This window comes from Abramis brama (assembly GCF_963993115.1).
Source record: "Abramis brama genome assembly, chromosome: 15".
NCBI classification, from domain to species: Eukaryota; Metazoa; Chordata; class Actinopteri; order Cypriniformes; family Leuciscidae; genus Abramis; species Abramis brama.
Window position 1 is genome coordinate 32,585,387 of NC_139977.1, and position 23,022 is coordinate 32,608,408.

Genomic DNA, 23,022 nt, shown 5'->3' on the forward strand with positions numbered 1-23,022 from the left:
TAAGATGCATGTTTTTCTTTACAAAGATAAGCATCTCTGCCTTGTCACAGCAAAGCCTATTTCTCTTTTCATCCAAGACACGAGACACAGAGCTGAATAACCGCTCACTCTCGGTGCTGGCGCACTAAGGTATTTGCGTGCCATTTGTGCGAGTTCTGTAAAACGCAGGTGGTTATTTCTCCAATAACAGAGTGCGCTCTCACCTCTGCAATAGTGGTCTCTGCCAGGAAAATACCCAGTTGTTGGGATACAGAAGTACTTGTCCTCTCTGGTCCATTTTCTTCCAGAATCTCCTCAAACACATCATGCAGGGAGGGCCCTGCTCTGTCGGATCGTTGCCTCTTGCGCTCTGTGTGATGCGCGCGCTCTCCATCGCGCGTCCAATCCTCTGCACCGGCAGCAGGCAACAGGTGTGCCTCAAGTATTTCTCGAGCGCGTTGTTTAACATCCTCATCAAAGTAACGATCCTTGTATCTGGGATCCAAATAGGTGGCAATGCAGAACATGGGATCGTACTGGATTTGATCGAAGCGTCTATTTACAGCCTTTAATAATGAGGTCTTGTTTTAACGCCGTGGTCTGTGTCAGCCTGCTTACTCAGAAGAAGTCTCAGGGCTGTCACAGAGGGGATGACATCTGCAGCTGATGCTTCTGATGAGCTAACTTCTCTCGTCAATTGTTCAAATGGGGAGAGGAGTGTTATAAAGTTTTCAATTAATTGCCACTGGTGCGCACTGAGAGTGGCCGGGAGGTCGTAGTCTGCGGCATATGTAGCAAGTGCGCGCTTTTGTTCCAGCAAGCTCTCCATCATATAAAATGTACTATTCCAGCGAGTGGAAACATCTTGCTGTAGCCTTTTTGGTTTCATTCCCAACTGGATCTGCACAGCCTGGAGACGTGAATAGGCGAGGGGTGAGTGTTTAAAGTGGCCGACGATTTTTCGGCAAATAGCCACAACATCCGTGAGGCTGCGCTGGCTAAAAACACCGTCATGAATTGCCAGTTGCAGTGTGTGCGCCATGCAGCCAAAACTAGCCAGACCACTGTCCATCATAGCTTTCGTCATATTCCTAGCATTATCTCTCACGACAGCATGCACTCTGGTTTTGTCGATGTTCCACGTCTGGAACATTTTCTCAAATGCCTCCGAGATGGCAGATGCTGAGTGGGTACCTGCGAACTCCTGGGAGTGCAACACTGCCTTCACCAGATTGAAGTCCTTATCAATCCACTGTGCCGTGAGGCTAAGCATGCTCACAGGGCTTACATCTGAACTCCATATATCTGTGGTGAAACTGATTGCAGCGATGTCGCAAGCCAGTAGCTCATGAATGTGCGTGGCCACAATGTTGTGGATTTCGGGGAGACAGACCTCGGCAAAGTGACGCCGGCTCGGCAGCGTATAGCGTGGCTCCATAAACTTAATCAGACTCCAAAAACCCACGTCCTCCACTACAGAGAAAGGCTGGTCATCTAAAGCGATGAACTCCATCACCTTGTTTGTTATTTGTTTCGCTTTGGCGCTGTCTGGAGGCAGCTGTTTGGCTTTCTCAAACGCCGTGTCAATTGAAGTCTGAGTCTTACCGGGGGGTTTGCGCTTTCTTGGCGGCTTCATTTTTCCGTTTTTGGTCAGCTTGCAGGTAATCACCATACACCGCCTCGTGCCTGCTTTTCAAATGTCCAATGAGATTTGTTGTGTTAAATGACTTTCTAACAGCCCCCCCTCTTGAAATTTCAATGGAACACGTATTGCAAACTGCAAAACGCTGATCTTTCTCTGAAACTGTAAAATATTGCCACACGACCGCCATCTTCTTTGTTTAATCTAAGTTACTGAGGAGAGTGCGCGGGTGCCCTCTTCCGTCTCGGACTCGGTATCTCCCCCTGCCCAAATAAAAAGAGGGAAAAAAAGTTTCTCCTGAGCAAAAGAGTTGCTTTTCACAAGTTCATGACACATATAAGCCTCCATGGACCTACCCGTCCCATGTATATAAAGATAATAAATTCTTCGTTTACGAGGATTAGTCTGATCATTGGCATAGGTATTTGTACACCATTGAGGGCATATTTATTAATAAAAATATTGATTTTAGATAATAAAATACCTAAAAAGCTACACACAGTCCCTTTAATGTCACGGGGTGACTATATTCAGTGGGGGAGGAACGCACACGCCGGGGAATGTGTTTCCCACGGGGAATGTTTTTTAATGTAACACACAGAGTCAAAATGGCTGCCCCTGTCTCTAGATGTAAACAGTTGTCATTCTAGCGAGTCGGTGGAGAAGACGGCACCCAGTAAATGCACCCGGCGATCTGACGACCACGTTTGCTCGAAGCCGGTGAGTATCCAAAACGAAACCGGCATTCTGACGGAATTGGATTTCGCGATCTCTACAGCTGCCACCGTTGTGGAAACACGGCCCCGATGCCGCAGAGTTAAAGAGCATATTGCAGGTAAAATAAAAAATAAAAATGAATATAACCGTGTATGAAAATACCATATGAAAAGATAATGCAGGATTTAAAAAGTTTTAAAACGACATAAGGACACCAATTTAGTAGATAAAGTGAGCGTTTCTTTGACTGCTCGTAAAAACCGTTTTTTTTTTTTAACATCGCGTCATTTTACGTCACAAGTACGTGTTTTCAGTAGTTTTTGTATTTTAATTTATCATCGTCATGGTAAATTATTGTGTTTGTGGAGCTTGCAAAAACTCCAGCCTGTCAGGACATCGAGTCCACCGGTTTCCTAACAAGAAAAAGGACGGTGCTATCTTTCGTGCCTGGGTGCGGTTTGTGCAGGTGAAGAGACGGGATTTCTCTTCTGCATCGGCTTCGGTAAACGCGGTCGTGTGTAGCGTTCACTTCAGATCGGAGGATTATCGTCCCGGCGATATGATGGAGTTCAACATGGGATACCGAAGTAAGAACCGGGTGAGACTCAGAGCTGGTGCGGTTCCTTCAGTGCACGCATCTTCGGGTTCTCCCGCCGGCGGGAAACATGATGGTCATGGATCCGTCAGAGATGCAGCTCGACGAAAACGTGTACTGTGCACCGTAAGTCTTTTTTTTTTTTTTTTTTACATTTACTAACTAACAAATCAGTCAACATTTAAATAATGAGAAGCAATGTGACGTGTATAAGTTGTTGTAAAGTACCGCAGCTAGCTTATAAGGCATAATAACTAATGCTAGTTGCTAGCACAGCTAATTCGTAATTTATTGTCATGTTTGTTTATAAGGATTTAGCAGAAATTGCAAGTAATGAAGGGGGAGATACATCTTCAGCCAGTGCTGCAGTGTTTGTTGCTGAGCAAGAGCCTTTCTTTCCACTGGCCCCTCAATCATCTGTGCATCACTTTGGCTCACAGTGTGACCTCAGACCTTCACATCCTTCATCAGGTGGATTAACATTTCTCATATCTAGAATTAATTGTACATGGCACCATCTGTTTACATAATGTATGTGGGCAAATATTTAGTAAAATATTTTATGATGCAGGCATCTAAGCAGTAGGGGTGTAACGATACACGTATTTGTATGTATACTGTTCGGTACAAGGCTTTAGGTTCGGTGTTACACATTTTCAAACCAAACGGTTCGTTGGACCATTTTTCCTGCTGACCAAAATTTTGTTATTTCAAATGTAGACGCGAGCACAACATCAACTGGCAAACGCAATGTAAGCGGAACGAAACTGAGCTACTCGTTATTGTGTTTGTGTGGACTAGTGCTGCACGATTAATCGTATCGCAATCGCGATGTCAAGCCTATGCGATTATATGACGCAAAATGCTGTGATTTTATATGAAATAAACAAATTAGCGCTGTCAACGCAATTAACGCAGTATCTGTTAATTTTTGGCATCCTTTGGCTAGTGTTATGATCCCGCTCTTATTCATGCAAATGCTTTTAAACCATTCATGCGCGATAAGACAAAAAAAGAACGCGCTGTCAGTGAATGTCCTCCTGACACACACACACATACACACGACCCACAGATAGACACGCGCCAGTATTGCACAGACAGCGCGCCAGTATCAAGTTCTCTTTCGCAGTAGAACGAACAACACACATGTATGCCAAAATGAACGCGCTGCCTGTGAATGTCCTGACTGTGACACACAGAAAGACTCGCGCTATATCGTCCGTGCGCACAAAACAGCATGCCAGAATACAGTTCTCTTTCGAGCTTGAACGAACAATAACACACACAATTATGCCAAAATGTCTTTTTGTCGAGTATCTTCATAACATAAGAGTAGTCTTATGATGAACGTGAAGAGATGTGACTCGTGAGAGAATGAGGCGCGTGTGAGATCCGCGTCTCTGACAGCAGCGGCTGGTCTTAAAGGGACAGTACACAGTAGCCACTAATTATATCTGTCGTTAAAGTTAATCAAAGAACAAAGGGAACAGAGAAAAACACTCACTGCTCTTGACTAAATAACTTTTTTCTTTAGGCAGATTATTACTAATCTGTTTGTGCATTTATTTTCCTTGAGAACCAAGCAAGTTGACTCATGAAACCATTTGTTTATTATATCGCATATCGCAATCGCAATATTGACCTCTATTATCGCAATATGACATTTTCCCCAAATCGTGCAGCCCTAGTGTGGACCGTTTATCAGTTTGGACCAGTGCAGCGCGAGCCTGATCAAGCAACACTGTTACTGCGAGATCCAGTAAATAAAGCATTTGAATTCGCCACTGAAGTAATAACATCACTGCGAGATCTAGTGAGAAATATTGACATTTCACCGTTATTAACGGATCAAACAGCGCTGATGTGGAAACCAGGAATAAACATTGTGCAAGGAATGAACTATCCAGTGTCCACAGTGCCGTTTATGCCTACTTCGTAGTTCAATGTGGTGTGACAATTGGCTGCCTGTGACTCCCCTTATCTGTATGTCATTATTAGTTTTTAATCGTTTTTTATTTATATTTATCTAATTATTTATCTAATAAATGTATCTAATACATTTCTTTTTTATTTAAATTTAAAAGACATGATATTTTGTGTGTGGAAGTTTGTTGTTTTTCACTTGTGAAGCTCTCACAGCCGTTCTGTTGCCATGGTGAATCGTAGTTTCAGAGCTCCATTGATCATGGCTTTTCAAAGTCATTGTGCACGCGCTTAACTCCGAGTCAACCTACTCAGAGTTTATTGAACTAACTCAATTCAGCTGTTCTGAAACTGAAAACTCAAGAGTTTCCTATCTCAGTGTAAATCTACTCAGAGTTCAAGTTTTACCTCAGAGTTGGTTGAACTTCCTTATTGAAACAGGCTGCCAATGTCTAAAAAAATCATGGAATTGTTTGTAAACGACTATTTGAGCGAACATTTGCACCTGAATAATTGAGAGTGGTTGTAAGTGTGATGATCATCTGCTAAATGAGCAACAACGACCACAATTCACTCCTTCAGTCAGTGAAGCTCCCACAGCCATTCATGAGTTTAAATGCTTATTCCCATCTTCCCACAGGAGAAGAAGAAGCAAGCAGGAGGAATTACTCCAGGAGAAACTACGGACATACTATTGTAAAGATGGAGATTAAGGAAGAACCCTGCAGAATAAAAGATGAAGATACAGAGGAACAAATAGGTTGGTGTTTTCCTTCATTCTCTTTAATGACTGATGAGGAAAGATGAATGCTGAAAAAAGGACTAAATGTTTTGCTTAAAGGGTTAGTTCACCCAAAAATGAAAATTCTGTCAGTAATTACACGCCCTCATGCTGTTCCAACCCCGCTAGACTTCCGTTCTGCCACGTAGGCTCACGCATCACACACATGACCAGCGTTGGCCAATAGTGAGCTGTGCTGTTAGACAATAGCCGCTTTCTGACCAGAGGAACCTTTTCACAGTTCTTAGAACTATTGGCTAAAGTACCCGTATGTTCCTGCGGTGCGAACACGCCAACTAGGAACGACTTTAGTTCTAGGCACTCCATTTGGAGGAACTAATTTAGCTCCTACTTCAGAGTAGGGTCTAAACCAGCACTATAGGAACTACTCGTGACGTTAGTGTACGCTGATGACCGGACGCACGCAAAACACCAGCACCTGCCATTTTTAAAACAGCTATAAGCCTATGTAAACACACAGATTATAGCTTATATGTTTACTCCAGAAACTAGATACAAACATGGAAAACAGTGATAGATGGGCCTCTAAACCTTTATGCTGAAGAGAAAATCCAACACAACTTTGAGGGGACCAAGTCAAACATGATTATGAATTTCTGCTTAATCATCACCACATGGCATAGGCTAATAACTTTTTTTTCATATACTGTGTACTTTCTATAACAATTCTATCTAATAACATGTTAAACAGTACTGTTAGACAGATCGCTAACTAATGAACACAGAGAATGCGAGCATTGTTTGCTCTGACGTTCTCAGCGCCAACAAAATAAAGGTCCGTCGCTCGGCAAAATAAAAGTCACTGTGCTTGCGTCACTCCCTTACCCCTCCTACCAGTTCCTATGGCCACTTGGCCAGTGCGAACGCAAACGGCAAAACCGAGTTTGGGGGAGAGTAGTTCATAGAGCTGTTTAGAAGTGGACAGTTCCTGTAACTAAGTTTCTGTAACTACTTGGTCGGAAAGCGGCTTATGTGAACTCACTCAGGCCCACGCAAAAGAAAATGAATAGTTGAATAAAGTCGTTATTTTTGTTTTTGTTGCGCACAAAACGTATTCTCGTCGCTTGATAAACTTAAGGTTGAGCCACTGTAGTCACTTGAACTATTTAAAAAATTGTCTTTACTAACTTTATGGGCGGGCAAGTTTTAATCCCTTAGAAGCCTATGTAGGACTAAGACAGCTCTCAGATTTCATCAAAAATATCTTAATTTATTTTCCGAAGATGAACTAAAGTCTTGCGGGGTTGGAACAACATGAGGGTGTGAAATTACTGACAGAATTTTCATTTTTTGGGTGAACTAACCCTTTAATTGTGACAAACCTAGAAAATATATTGTTCTCATTTCTCATTCTTTATTTGCATTTTGAAAATTTGATATGTTGATTTTTAGACCCGATGGAAGTGAATGAAAACAAACAACATCAATTAAAAAAATCTCAGCATTTCAAAAATGAAGATGGAAACACAGTCATTCAACAGACCGAAAAGTGTTTCACACAAAAACGAGTTCGAAAAACTGGACAAGGATCTATAACCTGCTCTGAGTGTGGAAAGACTTGCACACAAAAATCAGACCTTAAGAAACACATGAGAGTTCACACTGGAGAAAAACCGTTCACATGCTCTCAGTGTGGAAAGAGTTTCACTCAGAAAAGCTCTCTCAGAGATCATCAGCTTTATCACTCTGGAGTGAGATCATTCAGCTGTGATCAGTGTGAGAAAACATTTGTTTTGGAATCAAACTTAAAAAGACACCTTAAAATTCATACTAGTGTGAAGCCTCATGTTTGTTCTTTTTGTGGAAAGAGTTTTTCACTACAGAAGTATTTAAAAGCTCATGAGAGATTTCATACTGGTGTGAGACCTTATGTGTGCTTTGCTTGTGGTAAGAGCTTTATTACATCCAGCCACTTAAAAACACACCAGAGACTTCACACTGGAGAGACATCAAACAAGTGTTCATACTGTGGAAAGAGTTTCTCTCGGTCAGAAACCCTGAAAGATCATGAGAGAGTTCATACTGGTAAGAAACTTTATGTGTGCATTGACTGTGGGAAGACCTTCACTACACAAAGCCGCTTAAAAAGACACCAGACGGTTCATACTGGAGAGAAACCGTACAAGTGCTCTTCATGTGGGAAGAGTTTCACCGAATCATCTAGTCTACGGTCTCATGAGAGAAAGCATTGCCCGAAGTCATCTAAGTGAGCAAAGTTCACATTCATGTCCATGATTTACAAATCTTGTACTTACAAATAAATGGACATTCAGATTGTTTTAATCATCTTTTGCAGCGATTTTTGTGTGAGCATATCAGTGAACACCCCGACCACTCGGTGAGTTTCACGTCTTTGTAAACAAAAGTTTAATGTGTTTTAGGAAGGATTGTTCCAGTGCATATATGCAGCCATTCTGGAGGTGGGGGGGGGAAGTGAAAGAAACCTAAAATTCTCGGGACAGCAGCATGTGTCCAAATTTTAATCTTAACCGTTCTATTTCATCAGAAACGATCTGTAAACAGGGCTTTAAGTGTAAAATACCGAACTTGTCCTTTAAGGTCTAAATGAATTTCACACTACATTCATGTTCATAATAAATACCTTCTCTGTTTCCATAAGATGTGCTGCTGCCAGTACTTTGTCTTTTATTCGGTGCCAGACTGTCTCGTCCTCCACTTTATGCTTAAACCGAGGATTCAATGCAGTTGCCTCTTCAAGGAAGGCTCTGACATTGACGCTCTATAAAATGTAGATATAGAATTAGAATAACAAAACATAACACAATTCTTGTTATAAGTGATATTCATTTTAATTATTCTTTTACCTGATAACGCTGGGACAGATCAGACCAGACTGTTGTCTTAAGAGTGGACACAAACACTGTATCTCCTTCATAAACAGTGAAATGTTTTCTTAACTTTTGCAGTATGGGAAGGATCTGGCTGCAGGTTGGACTCTTTTCAGTAGAGACACACAGTGTGGCTGTGTACATAACTCGCATGAGTTGGACAAAGTCCTCTGCTTTTTTTAAGTCCTCATCTGTTACTCTTGCAAGTCTGTTTAAGACAAAAAAAGTTAAGAAAATTATGAATTATTCTTCAATCAGCATTCCAAAAGCTATTATACCTGTCCCTCTCCATTGTTTTCTTTAGCCGTAGATCCAAAGAGGCTGCCTGAATTGCTGCAAACTGCTCAAGGAACCTCTCAAACATGAGGTTAAGAGAGTTCCAGCGGGTTCTGACATCAAGGAGAGAGTGCTGGGGAAGATCTACAACAAAAACAGTTCTTCGAAACTCTATCTTACTAACACATACACAATAATATCTAATATTAATTAACTAAATGATGATGATGAGTAATCATTCTTACTCAGAATGTGTTGCTTCTCCCAGAGCACGGTTTTGGCCATGGTTGACCTCTTCATCCAGACAATCACGTCCCGAATCTTTGCTGTACATTTTGCCACTGAGGTAATTGTGTACACACTTTGGGCCCCAAGATTAAGTGTGTGCGCAAAGCAGCCTATTTTAATGAAGTCAAAACTTTTGTACTGCCACATTCATGTTGGATGCATTATCCACTGTGATAGCTGCAACTTTGCTCCTTATCCCAAACTCATCTAAAATATCCCCAACTTCTTGTCACTGCCCTGTAAGTAAAGATTAAAGATTAAAGATTGTGTTGATTACATTATTAGACCAATAGGTGGCAGCAAGTGAGTGTTAATCATTCATTCAAAAGATTCATTCAGAAATGGTGAATCATCCATTAACTAAACAAGTATTTATGGAGGATCAAACAAGTACTCATTAAAAAAAAATACATTTAATAGACTCGACTCGTATTAATTGTCTGATGTATTTATTCATGATCTCTATTTTAAACGAAACAACTCAACAAGAACAATTTTAAACAAAACTGGTTCTCATTTTATCTAGAATTATGCGGCTCTAGTTCGAAGACGAATGTCCGCTCATCTGTGTTTTGTACCTGAGTGTGAGAGACTGCTATTGCTGCTGCTAGTAGCTTTATCTGGTGTGTGGAAACCTGTGGTACTGCTGCTGAGAGACTGCACCGAATCAAATGCGGTGCATTCCTTCAAATTGACCCCGTTTTGAAGCAAATGTTTCATCATATTGGAGGTGCTTCCTCCCTTGCATGAAATGTCTTTCTTGCATGTGATACAATTCGCTGTATTTTCATCTTTTTTTGAAAAGCTTAACCAAACTTTCAAACGTTTGCTGCGCTCCGCCATCGTAAATATAACGTACAGCGCATGTGCGGCAGGCAGGTCCTGGCAGATCAGTACAACTGTAAACAAATGCTCACTGCCATTCACCGCGTGTGCGAGCATCACCAAAGTAAGGAATCGATAAGCGGAATCGAAATGCGCACGTCTTATCAAATCCCCGGTTTTTGGCATTTTGGAACCGGTTCTCGATACCCAACCCTAGTAGTTGACATGGAGATTATTTCCGGCTTGACGATCGAGTCTGTCCCAAAAATACCTCTCAATGCGCCCTCGTGGACTCGCGCCAAGGGCCCTATAGGTCTGCACTACATGACGTCACTAAAATGTGGACTCTGAGGAAGTCCACAAGTCCGGAGTGTACCATTTGGGACAGGGCCTAAAAGCTTCATATAGTAAGTTACTCTATCGCAGCCCTTTTGACCCTTCTCCGACCTCACACATTTTCTATGTTTGAAGCGAAAGACGAGAAAAATTATTCTGCAAAACTACATTGAGTTTTTAACACCCCTAAACATGTTGTATACTTATAACTACACACATACATTACACTTCTAATAATGACCCTTAAGGTTGCCGGCCAAGCTCAAATTTGGCTTTAAGTAACTTGAGCTTGCTCTGCAAATTCAACACATCCTCATTTGAGCATTTTATTTCATTTTCAATCATAAAACTGTTTGCAATGTTTATTATCTTCTTATTTAATTCTTAACTGCTGAGCACGATGAATCTGTCCGTCTCGAGGGAGTTGAGCCTTAGTGACCTTCGCCAGCGCCTTTCTCCTCTTCTTCTCCGTCTTGCAAGCTCTTTTTGCGTTGTCCCTCTGGAGGTGTTCAACTATAAGATCGTCCATAAAAATATCAACTTTGCCTGTGACATTAACATTTAGTTTTTTTCTGCTTCATCCTCATCAGTTATAGTGAATGCATTCAACCAGTCTTTAATATTTTCAGTTTCTGGAGAGTTTTCAGAAGAATGTTTTTCAGAAGCAGATTTATCAGAAAAATTCATAATCAATTGCTCTACAATATTTATTACAAAGTCAAAAGTCACTGGCCAAAAGAGTCTAGTTTACCTAGCATGAACAGGAGAAACGGCTTCTGCACATTGAGGTACATACATAAATTGTAATCAATCTGCCAAAAGCCAATGGTTACTACACTTTAACTATATAAGTGATGGTTAATTTTCTGTAAATATAACAAATCATAAGCTGACTACCAAATGACAAAGTGTAAAGATTTAGAGTTGTGTTTTATTTTTCTAACTGTGCTGCTAAAAATGTATACTGCAATTTTAAGTGATGCAAAAGTTTGCCTTCAACTGCTTTTTGATCCGGTAATTCAAAATGGCAACACTTAAAGCTGAGTAATTGAGAGTGATTGTAAGTGTGATGATCATCTGCTAAATGATCAACAACAACCACAATTCACTCCTTCAGTCAGTGAAGCTCCCACAGCCGTTCATGAGAGTTTAAATGCTGGGGAATATTCCCATCTTCCCACAGGAGAAGTAGTAGCAAGCAGGAGGAATTACTCCAGGAGAAACTACTGACATACTATTGTAAAGATGGAGATTAAGGAAGAACCCTGCAGAATAAAAGATGAAGATTCAGAGGAACAAACAGGTTGGTGTTTTCCTTCATTCTCTTTAATGACTGATGAGGAACATTTAGATGAAAACTGACATATAAAACTAGATACTAAACTCAATAGTAAACTGAATTTGAGCTAAAATGAGAATTTGAACAATGTTTATTTTTGTTTCTCGTGTATCCTTTATTGAATTATGGGAATTGAATTTGTTTATTTTAGACCTGATGGAAGTGAATGAAGACAAACTGCATCAGTTTCAAAAACCTCATTATTTCACAAATGAAGATGGAAATGCAGTCGTTTCAAAGACTGAAGAGGATTTCACACAGAAACAAGCTGGAAAATCTGGAGTCGAAGGATCTTTCACCTGCTCTGAGTGTGGAAAGAGTTTCAGACTTAAACCAACCCTGAACAGACACATGATGATTCACACTGGAGAAAGGCCTTATACAAGATAAAAAGAGTTTCATAGAGAAATCACACCTGAAACAACACATGATGATTCACACTGGAGAAAAAACGTTCACATGCTCTCAGTGTGGAAAGAGTTTCAGTTACAAAAACGCTCTCAACAATCATCTGCGCACTCACTCTGGAGTGAGATCATTCAGCTGTGATCAGTGTGATAAAACATTTGTTGTGGAATCAGGCTTAAGACGACACCTTAAAGTCCATTCTGCTGAGAAGCCTCACTGTTGTTCTTTTTGTGAAAAGAGTTTTTCACGACTGCACTCTTTACAAGACCATGAAGAGTATTCATACTGGTGTGAGACCTTATATGTGCTTTGACTGTGGGAAGAGCTTTATTACATCCACCCACTTAAAAAAACACCAGAGAGTTCATACTGGAGAGAAACCGTACAAGTGCTCACACTGTGGAAAGAGTTTCACCCAATCATCTAGTCTACAGACTCATAAGAAAAAACATTGCCCGAATTTGTCTAATGAGCAAAGTTCATGTTCAGATCCATCGCTTACAAATAATACACTTACAAGTAAATAATTTGACATTCAGATTAATCAAAAGCTGGATAATTTGCTAAAATTAGTAGTGAAGTTTGATTGTTTGACAAGGGGAACCTTTGGGGAAGGTCAAAATAATAGTTTAGAAAACTAGTGTTGCCAAGAAACGATTTGTAAAGAGATGTGTTTTGTTTGTGGAGTTTAATTATTTTCATTAATTGTGCATATGAGGCATTTGTGTTACAATAGCAACAATAGTCTATTAAATCATAACCCATATTTCAAACAACTTGTTTTATCTGTGTAGACATGATGCATTCATTATTAAAGGGATAGTTCACTTTGAAATTAATTTTTGATATGTTTTAGCTTACCTCAAGGGAATCCAAGATGTAGGTGTCTTTGTTTCCGCAGTAGTTTCAATTTTGATATTTTTAGGTCAAACCGTTCTTGTCTGTCAGTCATATAATGCAGGTCGATGGTCACTGTCTCAAAACACAAGCACAGAGTCCAAATTAAAACAATTCCCCATCATCCAAATGAAACAATTCCCCATCATAAGTACACATTGATGGCCTAAGACACGAAACGAGCGGTTTGTGTGAGAAAACGAACAGTATTTATATCGTTGTTATCTCTTGAAAACAGCACACGTCCAAATGATCTGACGGCGCGGGCGGGTATAGTTATATACATAGATGTCGCCTTGGCTACTGCAGTTCATTGGAACGAAACCGTAGCCAAGCGACATCTAGTGTATATATCTATACCCGCCCGCGGGCGGGTATAGATGTATACACTAGATGTCGCCTTCGCTACTGCAGTTCATTGGAACGAAACCGTAGCCAAGGCGACATCTATGTATATATCTATACCCGCCCGCGCCGTCAGATCATTTGGACGTGTGCTGTTTGCAAAAGCCTTTAAAGGCTTTTGCATTGAAATCACACTGAAAAATGAACAAAATGTGGTTCTCTCTCTCTCGCTCTCTCTCTATTTTATATATATATATATATATATATATATATATATATATATATATATATATATATTAGTGCTGTCAATCGATTTAAATTAACTCGATTAATCCTAAAATTAATTGCAATTTAAAACATTTACGTTTTTATAAGGTTTATATTTACTTTATGTATTTTATAATGCATTAATTTCATAGTTAATTTCAAATAATGTAGAGACAACATAAAGACAGTATATTTTAAATACTTGTTTAATGTCATCTTTTTTATGAATGAAGGTCAGTATCAGTGACACTAATACAGCTATTAATGTCTGGATCAAGCGGCAACCTCCCCGTCTCTCCCTTGAAACCAACACGGAAGTGAGTTAAACTGCGATTCGTTGACTGGCCGCTTGAGGCTGGTGTCAAAAGTGAGTCAAATCTGCATTTTCCCCTTGTTAAAATGTCAAATTTTACAGCAGAAAAAAACGTGTTTACAGCCTGGTGTCTGTATGTGGCTTTGGTCTATACAGCTAATTTTGCCCTTCATGACAACTGTGAGGGGGGTGAATTTTTTTATAACTCATCCGTTTAGTTGATTAATATTTAAAGTTCTGCATAATTAAGGGTGTGGCCACTTGAGTGACAGGTGGGTTGTCGCTGATGTCAATGCTAGCCGTTTGTCTGCTGTTACTAGCCGTCACTTCACCTCAGCAAATGTTAGCTGCTGAACTTGCCATCTTTGCAGTGTTTTGTGCTTTTTTTCGGGATTATTTCATACAATTTAATACACCCATTAAGTTACTTCGCCCACGGCTTAGGATTCCATCGTTGTCGTCGAGTATCGTTCGAGAGAACAACCAGCGCTGTATTTCAGTTTTCCTCTGTGAACATGCACTAATGGATGACTGACAATTTCGTTGCTTTTTGGAGTTTTCAGATTTAAAAACGTCAATAAAGGCTCGTTCGTTCTGCTCTCACGGAACAGATGGATTATAATATGCTTATGTACCGTCAGATGAAATCCTGCAGGTGTCGGCGCTTTCTCCGTCCATGCAATAAATGCACATCCTTGAATAAGCATGGATTTTCTAGCGCATTTACTTGAACTTCATAGGCAATAACGTTATATCTATGGTTTAACCCATTTGAGAGGCGGCCAAAATCAGATTTTAAAATGGACTGAATAAGTTTCTACGAACTTGATGAGCGATGTCGCGCTGATGGACCATAGACTATAAAAAAAAGTGACTGACATGTAACGTTATGCACATAAATCACTGTCACACACACTCTCTCAGAGTAATATTACAGTGAGGAAAATAAGTATTTGAACACCCTGCTATTTTGCAAGTTCTCCCAATTGAAATCATGGAGGGGTCTGAAATTGTCATCGTAGGTGCATGTCCACTGTGAGAGACATAATCTAAAAAAAAAATCCAGAAATCACAATATATGATTTTTTAACTATTTATTTGTATGATACAGCTGCAAATAACTATTTGAACACCTGTCTATCAGCTAGAATTCTGACCCTCAAAGACCTGTTTGTCTGCCTTTAAAATGTCCACCTCCACTCCATTTATTATCCTAAATTAGATGCACCTGTTTGAGGTCGTTAGCTGCATAAAGACACCTGTCCACCCCATACAATCAGTAAGAATCCAACTACTAACATGGCCAAGACCAAAGAGCTGTCCAAAGACACTAGAGACAAAATTGTACACCTCCACAAGGCTGGAAAGGGCTACGGGGAAATTGCCAAGTAGCTTGGTGAAAAAAGGTCCACTGTTGGAGCAATCATTAGAAAATGGATGAAGCTAAACATGACTGTCAATCTCCCTCGGACTGGGGCTCCATGCAAGATCTCACCTCGTGGGGTCTCAGTGATCCTAAGAAAGGTGAGAAATCAGCCCAGAACTACACGGGAGGAGCTGGTCAATGACCTGAAAAGAGCTGGGACCACCGTTTCCAAGGTTACTGTTGGTAATACACTAAGACGTCATGGTTTGAAATGCATGGCACGGAAGGTTCCCCTGCTTAAACCAGCACATGTCAAGGCCCGTCTTAAGTTTGCCAATGACCATTTGGATGATCCAGAGGAGTCATGGGAGAAAGTCATGTGGTCAGATGAGACCAAAATAGAACTTTTTGGTCATAATTCCACTAAACGTGTTTGGAGGAAGAAGAATGATGAGTACCATCCCAAGAACACCATCCCTACTGTGAAGCATGGGGGTGGTAGCATCATGCTTTGGGGGTGTTTTTCTGCACATGGGACAGGGCGACTGCACTGTATTAAGGAGAGGATGACCGGGGCCATGTATTGCGAGATTTTGGGGAACAACCTCCTTCCCTCAGTTAGAGCATTGAAGATGGGTCGAGGCTGGGTCTTCCAACATGACAATGACCCGAAGCACACAGCCAGGATAACCAAGGAGTGGCTCTGTAAGAAGCATATCAAGGTTCTGCTGTGGCCTAGCCAGTCTCCAGACCTAAACCCAATAGAGAATCTTTGGAGGGAGCTCAAACTCCGTGTTTCTCAGTGACAGCCCAGAAACCTGACTGATCTAGAGAAGATCTGTGTGGAGGAGTGGGCCAAAATCCCTCCTGCATTGTGTGCAAACCTGGTGAAAATCTACAGGAAACGTTTGACCTCTGTAATTGCAAACAAAGGCTACCGTACCAAATATTAACATTGATTTTCTCAGGTGTTCAAATACTTATTTGCAGCTGTATCATACAAATAAATAGTTAAAAAATCATACAAATACTTATTTTCCTCACTGTAAGTTCCTGCATTATTTTCAACTAGCAGAATAGTACAGAATCACGATACACAGTCTCACATGTAGCCATGTCTTTTAACTATTATAATATTTCGAAGGGCAAAAATAGGAACTTTTAATTGGCTTTACATCATCAACTGTCACTTTAGCGCGAGGCCCTGTGCAGTCGCAGAAACGACTGTACTGTCAGTTGCATATAACGTTATAGAATTACCTCCCCAGCCTGCATAGATATAAACATAGTTATATCTATGCCCAGCCTGAACTAAAAACTCGATCACGTCGAGCTAGGTGGTGAATGGTGATTTCAGATAGGCTCCTCAGCTCCACTCACGCCCCGCCTCTGCCCATTTTCTGTAATCCGGGAGTGACGCAAGGCCAAGATGGCGACGGCCGGCTCCGCCCACTTTAGGCTTCAAAAATGCTCTTCAGAAACCTACGGGTGACGTCACGGACACTATGTCCATATTTTTTTACAATCTATGGTCTGGATACAAATGATCCAATTTTAAACATTATGTGACCGAGCGTTTGTACAGGGTTCGCCTAGAAATAAGAAAACAACAAAACGATAGCTGTTTGAACTCGTCTCCACTTAATTGTGTGTTAAAATGTTTTTATTTGGTATTTCAGCAGAAGATCATTTGTAACAACACTTTTTTTTTTTTTTTTCGCAAACAAATAAAACTTACATCCTAACAAATATGCTTAAAAAAACCCACCCAAAAACTCAACCCAAAAGTGCTATCCAGTGGTAAAAGCAGGTGATGAAGGCATAGTAAACATTAATCACTAGTTTGCAAAAAAGAAATAAAAGGGGACCAATTTTTTTCAAATAATAAAGTCTTGTTTTTTAGAGCACACCTAATTCTTTCTAAATGTAGTGTACCAGTCAACTCTGTCAGCCATAGTCTAAGCGTTGGAACTTTCTTTTTCTTACAAAGCAAAATAATACGTTTTTTTTTTTTTTAGCAGAAATTAAACCATATGATACAAAATGTTGTACAGTCAATCTGTTGAGGCACTGTTTCGTCGGGCACTGCTTTATAGGGTTTTCTAGGCAGATCAGCCTTGTTTCCCCCAGCGTAGTCCACCATGAAGTGAGAGTGAGCCTTATTTTCATTTTTTAGAAGTTTTCTAAGTTCCCTACACGGGACAGACAATGTAGAGCCTTGAAAACAGTGCACAGTAATTTTTCAGTGAGTTTTGTCTTGGACTGTCCTCTTATCGGAGCTGTTTGAAAAAGAGGGAGCTTGTTGCTCTTCAAAGGGCCAGTGCCCTGCATCCTCTCTGCAACCCGAACAGTGTCTACAACAGCTTGGTCTGCTAATTCTCTTGAGTTCAGCTTCAGAAGGTTGTTGCTGTCCTCTGTGTAGGGGGTTCCCATTTCCTCAATCACGTCAACCAACTCGCATGTCTTGAATTTCAGCTGGACACTTTTGGCCTGTTCATGATGTCTGTTTTCAGAGACGCCCTTACTGCCGAACTCCATGGCATTCTCAAACTATCACTTATGCTGGGTACTCACTACGACAGTGTTACTCATTGCGCGGCTTGCCAAGCTTTAATTTGTGGCTCGCATGGCGGTAAACAATATGCAGTCACTACAGATATTTCATAAAAACATTAAAAACAAGTAGGGGTATAACATAACCCATTAAAAACTCAAAGTGTCAGCTCTATTAGAAATTATTTCGATTGGATTGAAAGGGGTGGTTTATCGAGAACATGTGTACTTGATCGATTGAAAACCGAAACTGAAAGGATGACGTATGACGCGCAGAACGAGCTGTTCTCCTGATGAATAAACTGTCATATAAATGAGTGTCCTGTCATTCTACTATTGTAGTGTGCACATGTCAAAAAAATCTATTCGGATTTGAATCTTTTGACTTATTAATGCGCACATCAACCCGATCTTGTATCACATCACGATGTTTAGCATTCATGTAAAAACTAGTAAATTCAGTCCGATTGAAACAAAAGTTGTGCATGTAAACATATCAAGTCTCTGCGGAGTTGCCACTTATGGAAGTCTTTCCAGCTCTTAACGTCGAATGTGCTCTTGGATGGTTAGATACATGGGCTAATGTAGACAAAATTACTTAAGGTCATTCTGGGATGAATATATTCTGGAAATCCTGCTTTTTGGTTATTAATGGAAATCATCTTGTCTCAGTTACAAATTTGACTGGTAAATCATAAAGAATGTTTTTTCCCACCCTTTTGTATTTATTGCATATTGTATGTTCAGGGGTGACTGATTGATAAGCAGACATGGTAGTTATGACTGGATGTAACTTTTTATACTTTGTGGTAAAAATGCCTCTCCTATTGACTTTGTCTTATCAGTGCGGCTCTCATGAAAAAAATAGTGAAGACCACTGCACTACGAGATATCTGGGGTGATTTTTGACCAATTTCTCCCCTTCTAACAATGCCAGGTAAAGTCCTGATTACCTTGATGGTTCTACATATTATCTTATTATTTTCCTATGGTGTGAGGTGTGTTAAGAGTGACTGAATCTGCTCGGGAGAACGTCGGAACCGCCCCGATCTCGAAACGAATCCGAAATCCTGCTGTGGTGGGGGAACCCCAAGGACAAACGCGCACACGCTCTGGAGATTATCACGTGAAACGAAACAATACCCAATCAGAAAGCGAGCTAACGAAAGACTCACCCTCAGCTCATGCTGTAACATGTGAAATTCATCTTATCACCGTCTCCACAATTTCATCCAAACATAAGGGTAGGGACACACCCAAACGATTGTAAAGGACCGGCGCTGATGAAAGCTGACTGTGTTGACTAGAGCCAACGATGCTGAACACACCGAGAAAACTAAGTCGGCCAACACTTAAAGACTGGCTAGGTATGTCCCTGGCTTAAAAAGCAATCCATACATACACTATAAGCACAATTTCTTCTTGCCGGTCGTCCACCATGTTTGTCTACTTTAAAGTCACGTTTGATGCGAGAGATTTTGCAATATTTCCAGAGTTCACAGGCTGTGAATGAAATCTGTTTGTGTGTGGTGTGCTTTCCTCGTCACATCGCGGCACTCCACACACTAGAAGAACAAAATGGATAAATATTTATTTATTATTTTTTTATTATACATAAGGTAAACACAGAACACAACAACAGAACACAAAAACAACAATAAAACAGCAGTAATAATAACAGCAATGAAAAAAAAAAAAAAATGGATAAATATATGATATTTTTTATTGTCATGTTTGTGGTCTAAAAAAGGTTTAAAAATATTTTAGTGTGGCCCCAGCTTCAGATGATATTCTCAGATACTGCGATTTCATTGTAATCCTTCTCACAATGTCACTGAATTCACCATTAACTATTTACCTGAACAGTTTGTGATGTTGTATATTAACCCTTAACCATCAAAAACCTCTTTTCTGTGTTAGCATGTTTGGTTCACGAAATATAATACAAAATACATAATTCAGTTATGTTTTTTTTTGCGATGGCTCCATTGGCCGCAAACTGTACATGTGTACCAGGTTTCATGCTTTTATAAAAAAGTGAACATAATTCTCACATATCACCTGGACTATTCTAACTGAGCTTCTTTCTGTCATTGGTTTGTGTTATGTATGCTTGTGGATTTAAATATGTGCACATATGTTATTATTAGTTTTTTAATAGTTTTTTTAATTTTTTTTTTATTTATCTCTTTTTCATTTTAACTTAAAATACATGATTTTGTTTGTGTTTTCATATATTGTGTCCTGATTTTTAAAAAAAATCATGGATTTTTTTCTAAATGAGTATTTGAGAAAAACATTTGCACCTGAATAATTGAGTGATTGTAAGTGTGATGATCATCTGCTAAATGAGCAACAACGACCACAATTCACTCCTTCAGTCAGTGAAGCTCCCACAGCCGTTCATGAGAGTTTAAATGCTGAGGAATATTCCCATCTTCCCACAGGAGAAGAAGAAGCAAGCAGGAGGAATTACTCCAGGAGAAACTACTGACATACTATTGTAAAGATGGAGATTAAGGAAGAACCCTGCGGAATAAAAGATGAAGATACAGAGGAACAAATAGGTTGGTGTTTTCCTTCATTCCCTTTATTGACTGATGAGGAACATTTAGAAGAAAACTGAAAAAGGGACACAATGTTTGCTTAATTGTGACTAACCTATTGTTGTTCTCATTTCTCCTTTATTTGAATTTTGAAAATGTATATGTTGATTTTAGACTTGATGGAAGTGAATGAGGACAAACAACATCAGTTTCAAAAACCTCATTTCAAAAATGAAGATGGAAACACAGTCATTTCACAGACGTCAAAGTGTGTCACACAAAAACAAGCTGGAAAAACTGGAGTCAAAGGATCTTTCACCTGCTCTGAGTGTGGAAAGAGTTGCAGATATAAATCAGAGCTTAATACACACATGAGAATTCACACTGGAGAGAAGCCTTATACATGCACTCAGTGTGGAAAGAGTTTCGTTGAGAAAAGAGGATTAAATGTACACATGAGAATTCACACTGGAGAAAAACCGTTCACATGCACTCAGTGTGGAAAGAGTTTCACTCAGAACAGAAATCTCAGCATTCATCTGCTCCGTCACTCTGTAGTGAGATCATTCAGCTGTGATCAGTGTGAGAAAACATTTGTTGTGGAATCAAACTTAAGAAAACACCTTAAAATTCATACTGGTGTGAAGCCTCACTTTTGTTCTTTTTGTGGAAAGAGTTTTCCACGACTACAGACTTTAAAAGATCATGAGTGTATTCATACTGGTGTGAGACCTCATGTGTGCTTTGACTGTGGAAAGAGCTTTATTACATCCAGCAACTTAAAAAAACACCAGAGAGTTCATACTGGAGAGAAACCGTTCAAGTGCTCTTCATGTGGAAAGAGATTCACCGCATTATTTAGTCTACGGTATCATGAGAGAAAGCATTGCCTGAAGTCGTCTAAGTGAGCAAAGTTCACATTCACGTCCATGATTTACAAATATTGTACTTACAAATAATTTGACATTCAGATTGTTTTAATTGAGTGATTAAATCTAAGGGTTAAATTAGTAGTGAAGTGTGAATCTGGTGATAGTTTGATCAAGTGTTGCCCTTCTCTTTTCTCAACCGCTGTAACATAATTTATATAAAGATATGATTCAACTTTACTGAACTTCAAAAACTGCTTTTGCATTAAAAGATTTTTAAAGTTTTTCAGGTGAACTGTAGTGAGATTCATTTTTTTCTGTTTTTGCTTAAAGTGGTCCTGTAATGTCCCTTTTTACAAGATGTAATATCTCTGATGTACCAGAGTGTGTATGTGAAGTTCTAGCTCAAAATACCCAACAGATCCTTTATTGTCACTTTTTGAGGGTGAGTAAAAAGCGCTGCTTTTGTTGTAGCAAATTAGCTTTATGAAATATTAATAATCAGTATAACTGGTTATAATTGATTATGAATATTTGGATCAGTTAATTTAATTAACTTAGTTGTAAATTAATATTACAATCAACTAACCTGTTTGTCCCGTGAACACTCAGATTTAATTATATATAAATTTTGTAAAGACTTTATTAACCAGACTAAACACTTAAACTACTCTAACATAATTGTTTGTCTCTGCAAGATCAGGACTTTTAATTTGAAAAAGAACCGAGGTATACACGAGCTGTATTTCGCCGGCGCCCTCACACACACACACACACACAGTTGCTGGGGATTATGTGCGACGCTTACACGGTTGCTCCTGTCTCCTCGATTTTTTCCTGTTTTCGCAGGTATGACTTTCACAACATATGCTCACGAGTCATGTGATATATATATGTGGGTGTTCATGTTGCCAATATTTTGTGTTACGTATAAATGTTCTGGTTTGTGAAGATGGTGAATATGTGTAGATCATCCGCCATTTTGTGGACGCTGTGCCAAGATGTGCTCGTGGAATGCATTTAATTTGATTCATACAGGCTCCAGTTACCTACGGAAGCCCTAAGAGGCCATGGATTGTTATTTTTTTCTATCTTGTTTTCTCGTGATAACGACTTAATTTTCTCGTGATCTCGAGATAACAAAAGTTGTTTTCTCGTGATCACGACTTAATTTTCACTAATCTTATTTTATCAGACTAAACAACAGTTACCTGAATTAATGAGAGAAAACAGAAGCGTATGAGGCATTTGTCAGTTGCGTCGCCTGTGAAATCACCAGTTGACTGCAGTTCTTTGAACATATCCATCCAGTAATCTGCATTTTGTCGTCTGTAGATACCCCACCAACTTTCTATTCTCTGATTTGCTGGGCTTGTTCCTTGAAAGACACAAGGTCCATGCACAGTTCCTGTCGAGTCTTCACGAAGAAACTCTTGTAGCCTGTTGACGTGGACATTTTCGGTACCAAAATCGGATCTGATTATTTGAGGACAACCGACTCTTTCAGCAACAGCGCGGAAATAATAACCAGCAATTACTCTGGGATTATTATTGGTGAAGTAGGCTTGCATCCAGATGATGTGCCTCGAGAAACCATCAATGCAGCCGTTAACTGCTATGCCATACGGCTTCAATTTGTCGTAAGAATCCATATGCCATAGATAGTTAGGGCCTGGCACTCGGTAATGTCGCCTCCGCAACCTTCTCCCTCTTCTTTCCTCCACACCTGATGGATCCAGACATAACTGAACCTCTCTGACCATTTCTCGGGTCAGCCGCAAACCATTTAATCTGCATCTTTCAAACATCATCCTGTAGCCATGCAGACGTCCCGGTCCCTGAAGTTGGCTGGCAATGAAACTGATTACACGTTCAGGGTCGCTATAT

The 23,022-nt window shown here is 39.9% G+C and overlaps 1 protein-coding gene across 12 annotated transcripts in view; it reads left to right on the forward strand.

Annotated features, from left to right (window-relative positions):
- The first annotated feature begins 2,192 nt into the window (after window positions 1-2,192).
- Window positions 2,193-23,022, forward strand: part of LOC311097119 (uncharacterized protein) — a 34,319-nt gene continuing 13,489 nt past the window's right edge. Inside the window, exons 1-9 of one of the 12 annotated variants that reach the window (XM_084136603.1) lie at window positions 2,193-2,456; window positions 2,805-3,059; window positions 3,245-3,404; window positions 5,497-5,616; window positions 7,051-7,864; window positions 7,955-7,996; window positions 8,586-9,129; window positions 11,416-11,535; window positions 11,723-12,818. In XM_084136603.1, the coding sequence (XP_083992729.1) occupies window positions 2,898-3,059; window positions 3,245-3,404; window positions 5,497-5,616; window positions 7,051-7,864; window positions 7,955-7,996; window positions 8,586-8,811 (1,524 nt within the window). In that variant the 5' untranslated portion in view covers window positions 2,193-2,456; window positions 2,805-2,897 and the 3' untranslated portion in view covers window positions 8,812-9,129; window positions 11,416-11,535; window positions 11,723-12,818. The other 11 variants (XM_084136605.1, XM_084136609.1, XM_084136610.1 and 8 more) reach the window with 11 other exon arrangements.